This window comes from Nipponia nippon, unplaced genomic scaffold, assembly GCF_047370975.1.
Source record: "Nipponia nippon isolate SJK-2023a ecotype South Korea unplaced genomic scaffold, ASM4737097v1 scaffold_7, whole genome shotgun sequence".
Classification (NCBI taxonomy): Eukaryota; Metazoa; Chordata; class Aves; order Pelecaniformes; family Threskiornithidae; genus Nipponia; species Nipponia nippon.
The window spans coordinates 15,436,385-15,454,662 of record NW_028262391.1 but is presented as its reverse complement, the minus strand read 5'-3'; the positions used below and the strand labels follow the sequence as shown (position 1 = coordinate 15,454,662).

The window sequence follows — 18,278 nt, the reverse complement described above, 5'->3', positions numbered from 1 at the left end:
TCTTTGCTCAACTCAAATCCCAGGAGATGCTATTTTCCACTTCTAACACAAATGCTCCTTAATTTGTGCTCAGCTGAAACCGCCCTCATCTACCTCTGATCTAGTTGTTTGCTTTTATTCCTCTAGTTGCTTTTTACAGCTAGACATGTTCAACTCATTGCAAGCCTGTCCACTTACGCTTTCCAAACCATTCATAGTTTCCTCTTTGCTTACTAATCACTCCTTCACCATATCTTCACCTTGTCTCTTTCCAATTTTCCTTCAGAAACCCACAGGGTCTTCTCCTCTATGTTCAGAACTAAGGTAGGAAAAACTTTAAAAAAAATAAAGTTTTCATCATACAGCCAAAACTGGCATAACAATCTTATACTGTCCAAACTCTTTTCCATTTAATACCACTTTGTGCACATTTAGTCATCAACCTAAGCCTAAAAAAAAACAAAACAAAAAACCACACACGCCCCACCACCACCAAACCCAAACTAAAAATGAACTCCCAGTTATCCACCCTCTCCGAATATCTCAACCTCCATTGCAAATCAGCAACCAATATAACAATGTACTTTTTTTTCCTAAAAGGATGTATTTACTATTGTCTTTAGTGGTAACAGAAACCTGTTAGGGGCAAAGGAAGTGTTACTATTAAGTCTTATTTGTAGGATGTCCCCTAAATAGTGTCAGTACAGAACTGAGGAGTTTTCTCTCCAGAGAAACGTGTTCAAAAAATCAAACTATTTTTGGGATGAGTTCACTCAACACTCCCAAGTTGAGCTTTCATACAGGTGCATAGCTCTGCTTAAAGGAGACAGCACAAGCATCAGTTTCTTCTACTAACAGTAAGCTCATAGCATCCAAGGTAATTATCTGACATTAGTGGCAACACAAGGACGGGTGGCACCACATACTAGCATCTCCACTAGCAGTGACATCTGTACATTTCCTGCAGCCAAATTCTGACACAAGTTTCTGAAAACAGGACTTAAATTTGCAATGTTTTTACAATTTGTCCACAAGTTTTCATTATTGCACCTCTGTCTTAGACTGACCTTTTAATTTCAAGCCAAAATAACTCAGCTTTTTTGAGGACATGGCTGGGAAGATATTTGCACGTGACAAGATTCCTATAAAAGCTTTACCAAAGAGCTCTAGAGCCTCCCTAATTTGGAGAAGGAAAAAGAAGCTAAGGAGGTTATTCTAGTGTCAGCCCTACACCTTCTACGGTCTCTTAACATTCTTGCAAATTTGGCCTAGTTATAATTCAGGAAGCCATCTGTGCAAGGAGACTACTAGTCAGCTGCTAGAGTTCAGTTTCTTTCAAGATTCATTCCACCTGCACCAAAACAAGCACCATCCCTCAAAACACAGGCAACCAGATGCACAGGAGGCACATGGCATTCCAGCTGCAGATCTGAACAAGGTGTTCTGCCCTTGCTGCTGGGACTACCATGGAAGCAGGACTAAGATTAAGACCAAATATCCTCTTCCATGCTTTCCCCCTTCTTGTACGCTGCACCCAAGCACTGAAGCAAATGTTGAGGGATATTAGGAGCAAAGCCAGGTACACCACAGCATGGGAGAAGACAGGCATCAGAACTAGGGAAAACAGGTAGAAGAACACAGGAAAGAAAGTAAAGCAAGAACAGGACAGAAGATAAACTTTCCCAGAACCTGGTATCTATACCAGTTATTCCCAACTTTGACTTTCTTTTCAGCCCCTGGATGAACAGCAGACTTATTGACAAACTTTTCTTGTCAATAGCCCCTTTTAATGGTAACCCTGTAAAGAGAATAATACTGTAATTGATAAATTCTACAGTGCAGCTATTCAACACTGAATACACAGTCAGTATAATAACCACAAGGATAATCTTTTGCCACAATACTATTTATCTGCATACCAGTAGCTACTCAACTTACACTAGTCTTACTTGCTATTTTAGGCTACCAAAAGCAGCACCTAATCCCAAAAATTCAATACATTGCACTGTCACACACACACACACACATATGTATATATAACACAGCATGGAAAACACTTAAAAAAGCAAGCACACAACCCCAGAAGTTTCTTTGCTATCGAACTGCATTACATACATACAGAACAGTAAGTAGTTCTTTAAAAAGGAGGAGCAGTGAGACTGTTTCACTCATTATTAGGTTCCTTGAAGAGGAAGCCATGAAGTTCTTCCAAAAACTGGGACATTCTGAAGCAATGACAAACTACATGGCAGAAAGCATACTAACAATGACTGAGTTAACACTCCAATCGTCTGGACACCAACTAAAGAGTTTTATCCTCCCTCCATCGTATAAAGAAAAATACATGTCAATAATCAAGTACTTATCTACCTTTGAAGACACAACCCCAGGACAAATCTCTCTGCAACTGACCAACTTTTGCATAAGTTTCAGAAGGGGACCATAATAAGCACAACCATAACATATCCTTAGGTAACTTGTCTGAAAAGCAGACAAGCTCTCAAAGTTGCAAGAATTATATCCATGGATGTTTCAGTCTCAAATACGAGCAAAGATGTTGTATTATAGAAGTTGCAATCTGGGGGAAAAAGTCACAAAAACGCAGCAAGGGTAAGATTTCAATGTGAAAATACCCTATTTGGCATCTGTAACAATTTCAGTAGTATCCAATAGAACAGAAGATCTGATTCTCTCTGAACTTTCCTCTAATTAAAAAAAAAAACAAACACCAATATTCACTGACTATCTAACCAGATCCTTGACTTACTGTCAAGAATTTCTGGATTCTTAATGTAAATATTATTCAACTGAGTCTGAAAGAACTTGTACTAGGGCCTCAGTAACATTTAGAAAATACAAAGCAGTTCACAAAGTGGCCTTCCTCAAGTTAACTGAATAGCAGTCTTACACAATGACACATACCCAAAACTAAAATTCTCTGAGGCCTGAACTGATTTGAAAAGTTAGCTGTGTCATCATGCCATATGCTCTATTAACTATGTCCCTGAAATAAAAGCTGATACTGAAGTTTCCCCAAGACCAAGTACTTTTGGTTTCAGTTATGAAGAAGAGCTTCTGCATTAACTGTGTTTGATTTTAATTTAGCCAGCAAGTACAGAAAACATTTCCATGCTGGATAATTGAGAGGGAGCTAAAAGAGCAAGAATGTCTACAGAGATGCCACACACAGCTCAGAGAACTGGGGCCCCGTGCCATCTAGCAGAAATATGGTCAATCCCTCCAAAGGCTACTAACTTTGATGAGTGCTGACCCAATCCAGTCTACTTCAGTCTAAAATCTAGGGTTGTTTCCTAGAAGTTTCAGCCCCAGTCAGACTGCTGATAAATCTGAACAAAGTGTTTACCTTAATGCAGCCATCAATTTTACAAAAATTTCAGAGACAGAACTATACTTTCTCTGGTGTGTAAAGACATATTAACAGCATTTTTAATATATTCTGTCCAATTCATAAAGCTCACGAATCCAGACTATGGTTAAAAAACCTTAATGATTACTGGGGGGAGCTGTTCTTTGGTTCAGTAAGGACTACTGAAACCACTACATTTTTTTTCTTCAAAATTTCCCACACCAGGTATTTAGTGTCAGGAATAGCCAGCGTGTAAGCACAACTCTCGAGGCAGATCTTTGTGCAAAAGGACTCCAAGTGAAATAAATTAGACTGCTTACACATACGAAATTCAACACATTCAACCTCCCCTACTCAAATTTGCCATTTTATACCAAAAAGTCTTTATACACGTAGCCACAAAATAATACATAAAAAACAAACAATCAAACTTAAGACAGACAAGGCAAGAAAGACAGCACAACCAACTCCATTGCCAGGGTATGTAGTGACTCTCTTACAATTCCCTTTCTCTGACACCTGTGCAAATGGAGTTAGTTATTGTCAGGAAAAGCAATATTTTTATAGTAAACTACTTCATGTTTCTAGCTATAACTAGCAATATTTTTCATTTTAGAAGACTTAATATGGTCAACTGCAGCACACAACCATTAAAAACAGATTGATTTTTTAATCTATCTGTATTTTCAAAACAATAAATACATCATATATCTGTACCTTTAGAAGAACCTGAATCTCCTCAAGAATGCAAAAAAGTGCCTAAAGTAGAAGCAGAACTTATCTGCAGAATTATTACCTCACTATCTGAAGATAAATATCAAATTCTTTACCAAAGTGAAATTAAGTCTATGCCATGCCTCCGTATGTGGATATCTTTCTTTGGTCTCTTAATAAATGGGTTCACCTTAGCAATTATCAGAATATCAATAACAAGCTATTTTGATTACAACCAAGAAATGACAAGCTAGAAAAAAGATACCACACAATTCTGAAACTGTACAGTAGGAAGTTTACTTAAAACTGATACTGTTCTCAAGCCGATTTCAATCACAGGCCATTGGTATCCATTTAATTAAAAGTACTAGACATCATTACACTTGGCTGGTTGAAGCAACGGTAATGGGAAATACCACGTTACAGAAGACAGAAAATTTAAAAAATGGGCTTTTCACAGACTGTTTTAAGGAGGTCACATTTGGTTACCAATTTTGTAACTGATTTGAAGTTCTTACAGTTATTTCACTTAAAATATAACACTATTGTGAGAATGTCAATTTCATAACACTGGTTGTTCACACTGACTAGTTACTGCTCTAATTCAAATCATTTAAAGCCATAATTATATATTTAAGAACCAGGTCAAGTTTGTAGATTGCTGAACTGAAGTTTTATTGATAGAATTAAAAGGAGAGGACAACATAAAAAAAAGACTCAAATGAGAACATAATGCCATTTACTCTTCAGCATCCAAATAGAAATTCACGAAAAAAAAAAACCAAAAACCAACCTTTAATTCCTTCACGTGCATCTAAATACATGAAATATTGATAAAGTGTATAGTTTTCAGGAATATCTAATTTCCCCATTATAAACCTAAAGATACATTTCTGTACGTAAAGTGATGTCTAATTTTTGCTTGAAAGAACAGCATTTGATTGCCAAGTTAAAAATTATACTAAAAAAAGATACATTAAGTTGACAGCAGATCTTGACTGCAGCCTTCACAAACATTCTCACCTATCATGGACAGGGAGGTCTTGGATATAGTGCAGTAACTTGGCAGAAAAAGCAGAAAATAAATGGATGAAGTTTTTTTTCTTTTTCAGTATTATTTAAAAAAAAAAAAAACAAACAAAACAGAAACTAAAAGTAGCACACTTTCTGGAAGGAGTAGCTATATGAGAAATAACTTGGTAGTTGAGCTTGAAACTTTCTGTCAAAACAGCTTGGGGACACACCACAACTCCTCTAAAATGCACACTTAAAAATCTGCTATGAAATAATGTGGAACTGCAGCACAACTGAATACTTCATCCAGTATCTTCCAAATCTTCATGGAAAGAGGACAGGCAGGAGGAGGCTCAAGGTCTTCCCAGTAACTCCAGCCATCCTCCAGATAGCATCTTTTCCAGGAAGTTCCCCCACTTTGTACCCCCATCATGCAGCAGTCACAGCATAAAAAGATGTTTCCAGGGAAACAATAGCCAGGAGCAGCCTGCCACGAACAAGAACTCCCCCAACGTATTTCCACGGAAAGGAGCAGGTTAAAGGAGAAAGACTCAAGCTGACAGCATAAACTGCTTGGAAAGTACTAGCCTTCTGTGTTATCACCTTTCAGGGAAACAGTTTGGGAACATACGCGTAGACTCTGTAATAAACAATCATACAGGGAACCAGTAAATGCAAAGTTAATGCAACAGAGCCAAGAAGCATGACACCTATTGTGCACGCACAGATGAACTGAACTCGTCGAAAACTAGGGTCATATGGTTGCAAGGTACTACTTCTTATAAGACCAGAAAACAGGCCATGTAGCCCACCCAGGCAACGACACATTCCTGTTTTCTGCTCTTGCAGAATGAAGCCAGCAGACACAAGGTTGCCTGCTGTTTCAAGTTTACTACTACTAGGTGTGAAGTTATTACAACAATGAATATCCCTACGTGGATATGAGAAGAAACTGTCTTGCAGGTTAGAATAGCAAAGGTTAATAGATTGGTATCTTATGCAATGGAGGGGAGAAAACAGAGTACTGCACGGATCTTCAACACAGTTTAAAAAAAAATACACACCCTCAGAACAAGAAAAATGGTAGTCAACAGTGAAATTTTCCTGGTGAAAATAAAAAGCACAACTGCAGTACATTAAGCTTCTAATACAAGACTTCAGTATGTCTACCTTTTCATCATGGAGTTGGTTAGCATCAACTCAGTATTGAAGAGAAATGCACACAGTTCCTGTAAGTAAAAGATTTCTGTAACTGACCTATTTTCACAACTACCTTTCATGAACTTGTATGATCAAAAAAACACAGCAAGATTACTATCTTCTGAAAACCTACATAAGAAGATGAAATAAATGCTCCAGAAGAAAACACTCCACATGCAGCAACGCACGTTTATGTTTTGCCTGTCCCTGTGTTTCCACCACAACGTAGATTCAAAGGTGCAATACTATGAAGTAAGAGGTACACCTGTATGACACTAACCATGCAGTAAGCCAAATAACAAACTTAGCTACAGTGTTTGTTATTAGTACAATTCAGACACAGGTTACTTTGTTAAAAGACAAGGATGCAGAACTTTACAAATTTTACTCTTGAAAGTAAACTAACAAAACCCTTTCATTCATTAGCTGTCATAAAGATAGTGACAATCAATCAAGGAGAAACCACATCTCACTACTCCCCTGCCTAAGTTTCCAAATAAAGTCAGGATTCTGCAAGTTGTATTTATGCTCAATTTTTTTTCTGAACAGACATGAAGGAAATTAAAAATTACACATAAGTAGTTCAACAAGACTCATGGGAACATTTTAAATGAAGCACCACAATACTCTAAACTAAGAATCAGTAGTGTCTTCACTACACTTTAATATGCAACAAACAAAAGAGAAAAGATCACTGTAGTATTCCTTGAAGCATTAGAGATTTCTTCTCATTTACTTTAAGTTAACTTTACATTTCAGATATACACTTTGTGATGTTTTTAGAGATTCTTCAGCAGGAACATTTGCCTGAATCCTACCTTAGATTAAAACCATTTCAACTCACTCATTAACCTATTACATATGGACTGACAAAAAAAAAGTGCTCCTTAGAAATTGTTCAGGTGAATAAAGACATGTGGAAAAACAGTCTACATAAAGTAATCTACAGTAACATGTCACGGAAGAAAAAAATTGCACCACAGTTTTAAGCAGTTTGGGCCAGTCAAAAGCCTCAAATAAAGTATATGAAACAAGTGAACTGTTGATCTGTAACAGCACGTGCGTTACTATGCAAAACAAAAACACAACGACAAAAAGCACATGGCATCTAACGCAAGGGCAGAATACCTTTTCTTCTTAGCACTGCAAGTGACAGCATGAGCAAGAAGCGACCGGCTAGAGCGCAAACCGAGAGAAGTCAGCCTTTACCTATCAAAGCCTGGAAAAGGTTACTTTGGAAGATGCTGATGACACGCTCTATGGAGTTTCGCAGCTGCCGGTCCTCCGCCTGGCTCAGCTTGGAGCGGTATTCCTCCAGGAGGCGCAGGGCTCGCTGGGTATCTGCAAGCGGAGACCAGACACACCGGTGACCCCGGGGCACCGGGCAGGAGGAGCGGGGATGCACCCGCCGGGGACGCAACGAGCCCGGGCGCTCGGGACGGCCCCAGCCCAGCCCGCCAGCTTCTTTGTTCGCAGCCGGGAGAGCGCGGGCGGGACCGTGCCCCTCGGCGGGATCGCACCGCCCGCTGCCTGCCGACCGGCGGCTCCCGGCAGCCGCCCCTCCTCGCCCGTCCCGCCGCCGCAGCTGTCAGGCAGCGGCTCCAGCAGCTGCCGGGGCCCCTCGGCGTGCGGCGCTCACCTTGCTTCCTGACGGGCATGGCGCTCCGGGGCCGCGACGCTCCCCCGGCGGCCGGGGCTCCGCCTCACAAACTTTGAGCTCGAGTCGGGGCGGCGCGGCGGGGGCGGCTGCGCCGCTCCCCGTGCCAGCCGCGGCGGGGAAGGGGACGACGACGGCGGCGGCGGCGGCGGCCGCCCCGCCTGACCGACCCGCACGCCCGCCGGCCGGCCGGCGAGCAAGCGGCTCCGCTCGGGGCTCCCGCCGCGGCGCCTCGGCGAGGGACGGAACGGAACGGGACGGGACAAAGCGGGCCGGGCCGGACCGGGCCGGGCTGGAGGGCGCGGTGCAGCGGGGCGGGCCGGGCCGGACCGGTGCCGGGGCGGGCAGGGCTGAGGCGCTCCCGCCGCCTCCCGCTCGCACTGCTCGGAAATTCCAAACTTTCCAGCCAAAATGGCGGCCTGGCGGCTGTGGGGAGCGCGCCCCCCCCCCCACGTGACCGGGCCCGGCGGCCGCCCAATCAGGGCTCGGCTCGGCGCGGGGCCGGTACCTAGGCGGCGGGGCGGGGCGGGGCGGGGCGGAGGCAAGGTGAGCGCTCGCCGCCCGCCTTAAAGGGGCCGGCGCGCGGTGGGCTGGCCCCGCCCAGGCCCGCGCGACGGGGCGGTGGTCCCTGCGGGCCGGGCCCCTCAGCGGCGGGCAGCGCGCGGCCGGCGGTTGGCGGCGGGCTCCGTTTCCCCCCCCCGCCCCGTCCCTCCCTCAGTCCGTCCCGCCGGCCGAGGCGGCGCGGCCTCACCAACGGGACCGGGACGGTCCCCGCGAAGAAACCCGCCCTCCAGCGTCCCCGGCGCTGATCGCCACCGCCCCGCTGCGGGCGTGAGGCGCTCCCCGGGGCGGCGGAGCCCCTCTCCCGGGTGCACGGGCAGCGTGCGGTGTGGGAGGGCGGAACAGCCACAGGTGTGCCGCCAAAGTTACTTGGCAGTACCGGTTATCCGCCCTTAAATGCCATTTACCCAGCGCGTACGCAGCTGGCAGGAGGAAACGGGCTAAATAACTGTGTTGGCACCGGCACTGCAAGAGTCCCGGGCACGGATCGGCTCTGGTTGTGCTGCCGGCCGTGAAAGCAGACGGCTGGAGGTGCTCCTTGCTCCAGGAAGCTGCCAGCCTCGTTGCATGGCGAGGTCATGGGAGAGGCAGGGCAGCTCGCAGGCCTCACCGGCCCAGGCGATGAGCAATGCGCGGAGCACGGGCATCCCCCTCTTGCTGGCTTCTTCCTTCAGTCATCCCAGTGAAGAACAGCATGGGGAGAAGAAGGGCTGACTTGAAGGAGGAGAAAGTAATAGCTTTGCTGCAGTTAGCAGAGGACATATGGTTAACGTAAGGGCATCGTGGGAGAAAGCATGAAAAGCCTTGCTCATTTCAAAATTTAAGAAATGGTCTGTATAGGCTAACATCATGGACCGATGAGAATCAGGAAAGCTACTTTCTCAAAACTGGCTGGAAATGGTAATGAGGTGCCTTCAGAGACAGTACAAACAGCTTGCTTTTTTGCATGATAGCAAAGAGAGAGAGCATAGAAATGGGTGGCTCGGATAGAAACATGCACAAGGTAACTGATCTTTGCAGTGTATTCTAGATGTCCATTAAAGGGAAAATCTATATTAAAACTGGTGAATTTAGGGGTAACTCCAATACTTGTACTGAGGGGGAATGTTAATTATTTCTCAATCAGATCGACGATCAACGAGAACCTCGCATCTGAAAGACTTCAAACTATGTATGCATGTGCACATGAGAGGCAGAGAGAGAATTGAAAGTTCAAAGCAAATTCTGCTGATGTGATTTTTTTGATCAAAGTTTGCATCTCCATTTACACTTTTTTGATTTAGACACAACTAAAAATGTACAAGAGTTTACCCAAGGTACCTAAAAAGAATCTCCTGGGCAACTCTTGCAAATTTGAAGTCTAAAAATCAGGACTAGATTTGGCTGTGGCAAAGTCCTAATCTTAAAGAAAATTTACACTGCCACAAATCTAACCCAGATCTAGAAAAGGCCTCTCTTCCTTTCCCCCCCGCCCCAATACTCACATGTTTTTTACTTAGATTTGCACCAGGAGTTTCTCCTCCTCCCACAGCTATGTACTGCGAAATTGTTCACATACCTCATTGAAGAAAACAGAATATACATTTAGCACTGACACACATTTCCCATTTCCTCCTGTCTAGTTGTATTTTCATACTTTCAGAATTTTGGCACTAACGGGTACCCATTCATATATTTTGAAATGAAAGCATGCTAAGAAGGAACATTGGCAGAAGCCTCCATCATCTGGCCTCATCAGTTTTCACTGTTTACAACAGCAATAAATGTACTCTAAAGGGGCCATAGTCCTCTTGATGTCAGAGGAATATCTACACAGAAGGAGCGGAAGAACAGCCTAAATTTAGCTGCAGAAAGGAGACATCTGCAGCAGTTAGGTTGGTTTTGCTAACTGACAAAAAAGTATTATTACAAAGTAAAAAAAAGAAAATGTTTTGCAATTAAAGGAACCACCATAAAGAAACTGCTTTTTCATAAACAGGATTTGATGTTTCAAGGCTTTTTTATTTTAAATCAGAGGTAATCCCATTACATACGGTCATTGTGCTGGGGATACAGAAATAATCCCATATATAACACCCTGAGACAGCATTTCTCACTTGTTACTAATGCTCCAGGAAAAAAAAAAAAAAGAAAACATCAAAGAGGGGGTCAGGATGACGGATCAGCAAGCCAGGAAGCAATTAGGTGAGCCTTATTGTACCTCAGAGAGCGGTGCTGGTTCCCGGCACTTCTGTTTCAGTTCTAGGAGCATATTTGTTGATTGAAAGTGGTTGAACCAGAAAGCACAGTATTAAACTTCAGTATATAAAGTGGTTTTGAAATTCCAGCGCATATAGAAAATATCCCATGAATGGAAAGCGGCATTTTTACTAGCACATTGCAGTAAGAGTCAGTGTTGCAAAACTGTCACGTATTACACATCGTCTTTTTCGGGCTCCAGGTTTCAGGAAATTGTGTAGTTCCCTTGGAGGTGGGGGAAAACTGGGGACAAACCAGAGCATCGTTTATGCCACGGCTTAAGCAGTATTATTTAAATCAAACTGTTACAGGCAGCGTTCAGAAAGGCTTGTACTTACATTGACCGCTGGTGTGGTCAGCATACAAGTCAGCATTATGCTGCGCTCAGCAGGTCCTGGCTGTGCTCCAGAATGACCCTTGGCGTAGGAACTCCAGAACAATTATACCAAGAAGCAGCCTGTCGCCATTGTAGCCCTCTTGGCCCCAGGAGCGGCTGAGGATCTGACCGACAGCCCCTTCTCCCTGCCTTCCGATCTCGCCATTAAAAACCCTTCTTTTGTGACCACTGCCAGCAGCCTGTGTGGGACCCTCGGTCTGGGACCGTACCTTTGGCAGGAGCAGGCGACTTGCTACAATGCATGTATTGCTCTGCCTGTTCAAGGAGATGGTGCTTAGGGGGGATGTGCCAAATGGAAGCAGGCAGCTGTTGACAGCAAGGAGGCCAGCACAGCGCAAGCGTGTTGCCCAGATGTGGAGAAACTTCTGTAATGGCCACCTGATGGTAGCCCATGCCATTCGTGCACACAGAGAAAAGCAGGCCCTGTGCAACAGGCTAATAAACCAAGTTATTAACCCACAGTTAAACAGAGATGATGCCTTCTCGCTTTGAGAAACTACCTCAGGGCTTGTTGGCAGCTGCTGGCTCTGAAAATGATCACAGTAGTGACCCCTGCCAGGGATTTGTACCTGATCATACACCAGCTCCCACCTCCTCAGGCAGGCCAGCTGCCAGATGCCACTTACGAAAACGGCTCTTTATGCTCTAGAAACGTCACCTGTACAGCTGGCACCCCGCTGCAGGGAACGGGAACGCTGCCAGGCTCTTGGGTCTTGCAGCAGTCACGCTTTGGCCACAGGCAGAGCAACATGACGCGGAGGGGTCTGACTTCACACCAGGTACCTGGTGGACCCCTTGAGTCCCACTGGAACAAGTTGACAACAACATGGACTGCTCAAAATGGCAATATAAGCAGATGTGTTGTAGCTGGCACCGCACACAGTAACCGGAGAGGTATGATGAACTCAGAGCAGGAGACTTCAAGAAACATTCACTTAGATCCACACGTAACACACCAATCAGCAGAGCAACAACCATTTGAAACCCAAGACAAAAAGGACAGCAGACATCACCACATTGCAGGAGTTTACAGTTATCAGTATGGCCAAGAAAATACAACAGGAACAAGCTCAGACAAACTCCATTAAGGCAGAAGGTGGGGTAGATTACCTCAATAAATACCGGTACATATATTCATTTCAAATTGGACGCTGGTGTATAAGATGGCATATTGCTAGAATCAATAATATTAACTTTGACAAAAAGAATTGCTGCCAGTTGAAGAGTAATGAGTAAAACTCAAGAGGTTTTTATATTGGGCTTACTAATAAAAGAAAACACAAGAACAAGAAAATTGATCCTTTCTGTCTTCTGTTTGTCATCTGTTTAATCCCCGAAGTCACCATATAGTATAGCAGTCACCATATAGTATACAGAGCAGATGATTTCCCTTTTTCACACAGAACTGGGAATTGTTACTCATAAAAGGATCTCTGACAGCTGCAGAAAAGCTTTCACTTCACTTCCCCTCCAAACGCAATGCAATGCTTCACAGCTAACTGGGGAAGCAATGAAACTAATGAAGCCTAATTTCCCCTGGCTAATAAGGAATGAAGCCTGAGTGAAGTTAGCTTGCTCATTATGCCTCCGCTCATCTGGATTCTCTGATGCCTGATAAGATTGGATCACGTGCCACAGCCTTACCTTCCAGGAGCTGTCTTCAGGAGAGTGCCTTTTCTTTATCATCTGTAATTTTGTGGGTTATAGGAGATGCAAACAACTTCTTATGGAAGCATTCTGCTTGAATGAAAGCATGACATGGTAGCATATGTCTTTTTCTCTACAAGAGCTACTACATGTAGCTAATTTTCATGAGGCTACTAAAGATTAAAGCTACTCTTTTCATTATATTGTGCAGTTAGTGTGTCACACAATGAGTCGCGTGCCCATCATATATACTGTTAACAGTCAAAATACCAGCTCACTGTTTTCTAACATCTTCATTCTTTTGGGTAAAATAAGTTGCTGCCTATCACACAGAGGAAGATCCAATCTTATTCCAATTGTTAAAATCAAAGTTTTATTAAAAAAAATCACAGTTTAGCTTATTTAATTAAGCCTACTCAATAGAATTCTTATGGGACCTTCTTACGCATCCCTGATAGTTAGATTTTAATCTTTCTTATACAGAGAAGACTGTTTCCCCAGTAATACAAGCTTCATATTTTTAATTTGTGAACTCTGTATCCAGTGTTTGTCCTCATAACTGAAGCTTGCCTTAGGTTAATTCGATCTGGATCAGAACACAAGGATGCCTTTATTCTTAGGTTTAGAGCGTCCAGCTGAGTATGACTAGTAGATGAACATGTTCCTGTTTACAGGGAGAGTAAGAGAGAACTGGTCTTTTTTTTAATCTAAAAAAAAAAAATCTTTTTTTCCCTATCCTTGTGCAGTTTGTGTGCTCTGAAGTTGTTTGAGCTCTTGTTCAATTAGGGATTGTATGCCATGTGCCTGAAGTCATCTCATCTTTCTTTTGCTTTTGCAATAAGGTGTATCTATGCAGTTTGGGACAGTTCACAATCCTACAAAAGAGTGAGTTTTGTTATTCCAGCAACCTCAGGAACTAGAGCATTACAGGAAATGATGTGTGACTTCTATTTCATTATTTAGAATGTTTTATTTAAGTATATTTACCTCATGCATAGAATAGCGTAATTGGAATCTCTATAAACAATTAAAGTTCAGTGCCTGGCCGCTAATGCTCCAATGCCTTCTGGAAGGCTGCAAAACATCAACACCAAAAGCATACAAACCAATATTAATTATAACCATTAACAATTACTGCCAATATGACATGCATCAACCTAGATCATCTTCCTCCACACTTTCTATAATGGGGGCTGTGTTACATAATATCAGCTTAACAGCATCTTAGTTGACTTCCTGATGTAAAGACAAACATCATTATATAACCTGCCTATTTTAACCTTCCCAGTCAAATTAAGCAGAGGTTGGTGTCTTGTATGGAATGAGTTTGTCGGTGTGAAAACCCGACCCTCGAAGAGCGGGTTAGATGCTCTTCAGCAGTGTTTTCCTGTGAAGAGTGCAGCAGTGGCTTTGGCTTTTGCCTGCTGAAATGCTAACAGGCGTGTTTAGAAAGTTAATTGGGGGATTTTTCTATGATCAAGTGTTACCCAATTAAAACAAAATCTATTCAAAATAAATTTAACTCTTCACGTCATATGAACGTATAACAAATCCCCCCAAAATAACGAGGTTATCTAATTCAGACAAAACACAAGAAAGTGCTATTAAACCTCACCGTGGCATTCAGACACAGGCTCTGCAAAGTGGCACCTTCTCCCACAAAGCGCAGAAGCCGCTTTTACTCTAGTGCCTTTTCCTTACTTCTGTGGCACAGTCCACAGCATGCCTTGACGTGGAGCCGCTAGCCTGTTTACTCTGGGCTCATTTTCAGGCAGCTGCTCTCTGGAGGAGCTGCCTTGGCCAGAGTCCTTGCACTCTCCTAGTGTCAGCTCAGACATCTGTAGAAGCCTAGCCACCCCTGGAGTACAGAAAGTGGTATGCCTGAACCACGCGATCCAGTAGCACACAGCAAAATGACATCACAGCATATCACATCAAGATACCTTTGTTTTCCCAACCCAAACAATGTAGTATTTGTAGCAGAGAGCATGGGATTGTGCCCAGCCTTATGCCTCTTACACAAGGGTGAGATCTACGTACATCTGCTGCCACCACGTTGTCCATCACATGCACCTGAAGAAACAAATAGTCTTCATGTTTTGGGATTACAGGCACACGTAGCCAGATTAGGTGAGTGGAAAAACTAGAAAGGGAGTTTGGGATCTTTATAGGAATCAAAATCATACTTGTCAGAAAGTACCTTCTTTTAACAGCTAAGAATCAGTCTCTAAATAAACAAAGTTTTCTTGCCAGGTATTCAGACATTCTCATTCGCACCAGACACCGAGTGTTTCCAAACACTGCAGGAACACACTGAGCACGTGGAGCTCTTATAGTAACCCCTCTCTCTCCTGGGATGACAGACAGCTTGTTTAAAATTCCCTCTTCCTATGCTACCACCTACCTTTTGAATTCACCAGATAATTGGAGAAATACGTATTTGCGAGCTGTTAGCAAAAGCACAGACCACAGACTGCTGGATTGCCCTTCACAGACTGTAGCTTGTTCTGTAGCACTCTGCCTGCTACTGGCTACAGGCTATGCTATGGGTGCCCAAGTCACAAACTTCCCTTCTCCAGGCCCTCCTCACTCCCTGCTGCTCAAGGTCGTAGAACTTTTCTGCAAAGAGATCAGTTGAGAGGAGTTGTTACTGGAGCCAAGGCACTCAGCTGGCCCTCAGGGCTACAGCTGGTGGTGAGCAGGTAATTGAACTATCAGACACACCTTCCTCCTTGTTTGCGTAGAAGCTTTTGGAGGATAAAAGTGAGTATGTTCCACAGCTACATGAAGGAAAAGAGCAGTGCTAAAAAGGAATGCAGGTAGAGAATTCAAGAAAAGTTTTGTCTTGTTTGGAATTTTATGAATAATTTACATTGTAGGAGGGCGAGGCTGCCAGTGACTGAAGCTGAGGGGTGAGTCCTCCAGTGTACAACTGCAGAGCTGGAGCAACTCTGGACGAGCAGTGAGGAAACCTGGAAAACTGTGTCCAGCTATGCAGGGATCTACTGATGAAGAGGACCTAGGGGCTGCAGAAATTGTCCACAGTTAATGCATCCTGTCCTTCCCTCCAGGTGAAGTGAGCATTCAGTGGTGCTGAGCTCCCGTTAACAGTGAGCATCCTGCAGTGCCCACGCAGCTTTTCTGTTATATTTGCATATGTGTTTAGGTGTAGAAAGTCCTTGTAAACATGCTCTGTTTCCAAGAAAGGACTTTGCAGAGAGCCCTCATGTGGGTTTTGTAAAAAATACCCTTTAAATCCTAGTGGTATTGTGTCTACTCTTACTGAATATAAAAGAGGTTGCCAGAGTCCAAAGGAACCTGTTACTGGTTCACATGCAGATTCCAGTTTGTCCTTTCCTAAAAATCCTCTGTGACAGATAGCTCATTTAAGCTTTGTAGCTTGTATATCACTTATCTTGCCCCAATTCCCTGATCAAATACTCTTCCAAGTTGAGGTCAATGGAAATTTTAACAGTTTCTGATGGTAAGTTCCCAAGGAGTTTTTATTAGACTCTCAGAATCACGACTACTTCTGAACACACTGACCTAAGTGTTTTGCTGCTGTTGGCAAAGGCTTGCATGGACAGCTAACTTCTCCAGCTGCGTCCAAGGATCTAGCTATATGTTCCAGAGAGCTACAGGGAAGCTGGCTGCAATAATTAAACATGCACATTCAGAGACAACAAGTACTGTAAGGCTATTTCCTGCTGATATTCCAGTGATTCTATTCCTTCCATTTGCTTTTTGTCCTCAAAATGCAGCATTTTTGGAAATAATATCTCAATCTTTCTTATTTTCATTGCGGTGGGGAAAAATATCTTCCACTAACCATGACTGTGGTTTTTGCAAGGTAAAAAGTGATATCACCAGAGGCTGTACCACATTCCTTCTCAGATCTACACTATTGCAACAGCAAAGTACATTGAGTAACTAGTTTTTCCGATACCAAGACTGACTCATAAGGAAAAGAAAAGTTGGAAGACAGGTGTATGCTTGCAGTTCTTGTCCCATTTCCTTGATAACTTAAAAATGTGGCAGAAGAAAAAATTAACTTGGTGATGTGCTGGCCCCTTTTCTAGAATGGTTTACATTTATGCATTTGCTTAATGCTGAAAGCAGCAAAGTTCCTTTATTTATTTGTGGTTGCAGAGACCATGTGGACTAGGACTTAAAGGTAAAATATTTTCCCTTTTCTTTCCTGAGTAAATACTTTGCACTCTGTGGAGACAGACTTATAGAAGAAGCTTGAGGTGACATGAAGAGCTACAGCAAAAGAAATGCTGCGAAGCTGAACAGTGTAAAGATCAAAGTCATACCGGGCAGGAAGGAGAGGCAAGAAATGCGGGTACTCAACACCAGACGACTATGAGCCCTTACTGAGATGTGACCATGAAAGGCAAAGATGATTGATTTGGGCTTCAGGAGAGAGATTTTCAGCAGGTAGGGTTATCCTGATGGCCCTGTACAAAACACTAGTGAGACCTCGCCTGGAGTAATATATAATCATGGCCATCTGTGTTCAACGAAGGTGAATTCGCACTAAAAGAAGGCAGAGGAGGGCTTCTGGGATGATGACCAGAGTGCAGCACCTCAGAGGATACCCTAAGGCCAGCAGGACTATTGAGAAAAAGGAACAAGGCTCCTCCAGAAAGCAGAAGGCTTCCTGGGACAAAAGCAGTGAGCTTTGGAGATGCTTCCTAACTAGAAGAGCGCAGACAAGTCACTGAGCTGGTTTCAAGGTGGGACTTGATGAAGCCACACATCACGCTGTCCTTTCAATTCTGAGTCCTACAGGCTTGGTGCCTTTTACCTCAGATATTGAAAGACTGCACCATGTATTCAAAAAGAAAAGTAAATTTCATGGCCAGATTAGGGCTGAACCTGCATTGAAATTGCTCTGTATTGAGGGGAAAGAGGGTACAAAGATGTAGATATTGGTTTTGCTTTATTCCAGTAAATTCTGTCTCTCACACACATAGTTTCCCTTGTGCCTTCATTCTTGAAGTTTCTGGGGCCCTCTGGTAGGTGGTCTGGACAGTGTTGTAAGGCACAGCAGCTACAAGATAGCAAACTGCTGAAAGCCACAAGTCCTGAGGACTATTCTGATAGCTGAGGACATCTCTAGCATAGTAAAACACCAAATATGCTCCTCTGCTGTAAGGTGAATGGGAGGGGACAGACTAAAACCTCTGCTGGTTTGGGCGTTTTTTTCTGCATTATACTTAATCGTATCAAGGAAGGGACAAAAATCAGCTAGTGAGGAAGAGTGGTATTCCTCTCATCGCAGCTGCGCTGAATTTATGTTTTTGCTCTAGAATTGCTATGAACTTCCAGGCCTGTGCACTAAGGGTAGACTTGAGAGAAGAGCTCAGTCCACCATGGTTGGTCTGGATTCAAGGACTCCTACTTACTTTCCTAATCAGAAACAGTTCAGTATTCTCACAGATCTCCTGGCATCATGCAGATGCAGAGCATGCCTCACATTTCAGATACTCACTAAGGAT

At 43.5% G+C, this 18,278-nt stretch overlaps 1 protein-coding gene across 12 annotated transcripts in view; it reads right to left on the bottom strand.

Moving 5' to 3' along the window:
• Window positions 1-8,353, bottom strand: part of DLG1 (discs large MAGUK scaffold protein 1) — a 167,231-nt gene extending 158,878 nt beyond the window's left edge. For all 12 annotated transcript variants that reach the window (XM_087740989.1, XM_087740972.1, XM_087740974.1 and 9 more), the window contains exons 1-2: window positions 7,914-8,353; window positions 7,484-7,615 (exon numbers count right to left, since the gene is read on the bottom strand). In XM_087740989.1, coding sequence (XP_087597115.1) covers window positions 7,484-7,615; window positions 7,914-7,932 — 151 coding nt within the window. In that variant the 5' untranslated portion in view covers window positions 7,933-8,353. The remainder of the gene's footprint in view (window positions 1-7,483; window positions 7,616-7,913) is intronic.
• Window positions 8,354-18,278: the final 9,925 nt, after the last annotated feature.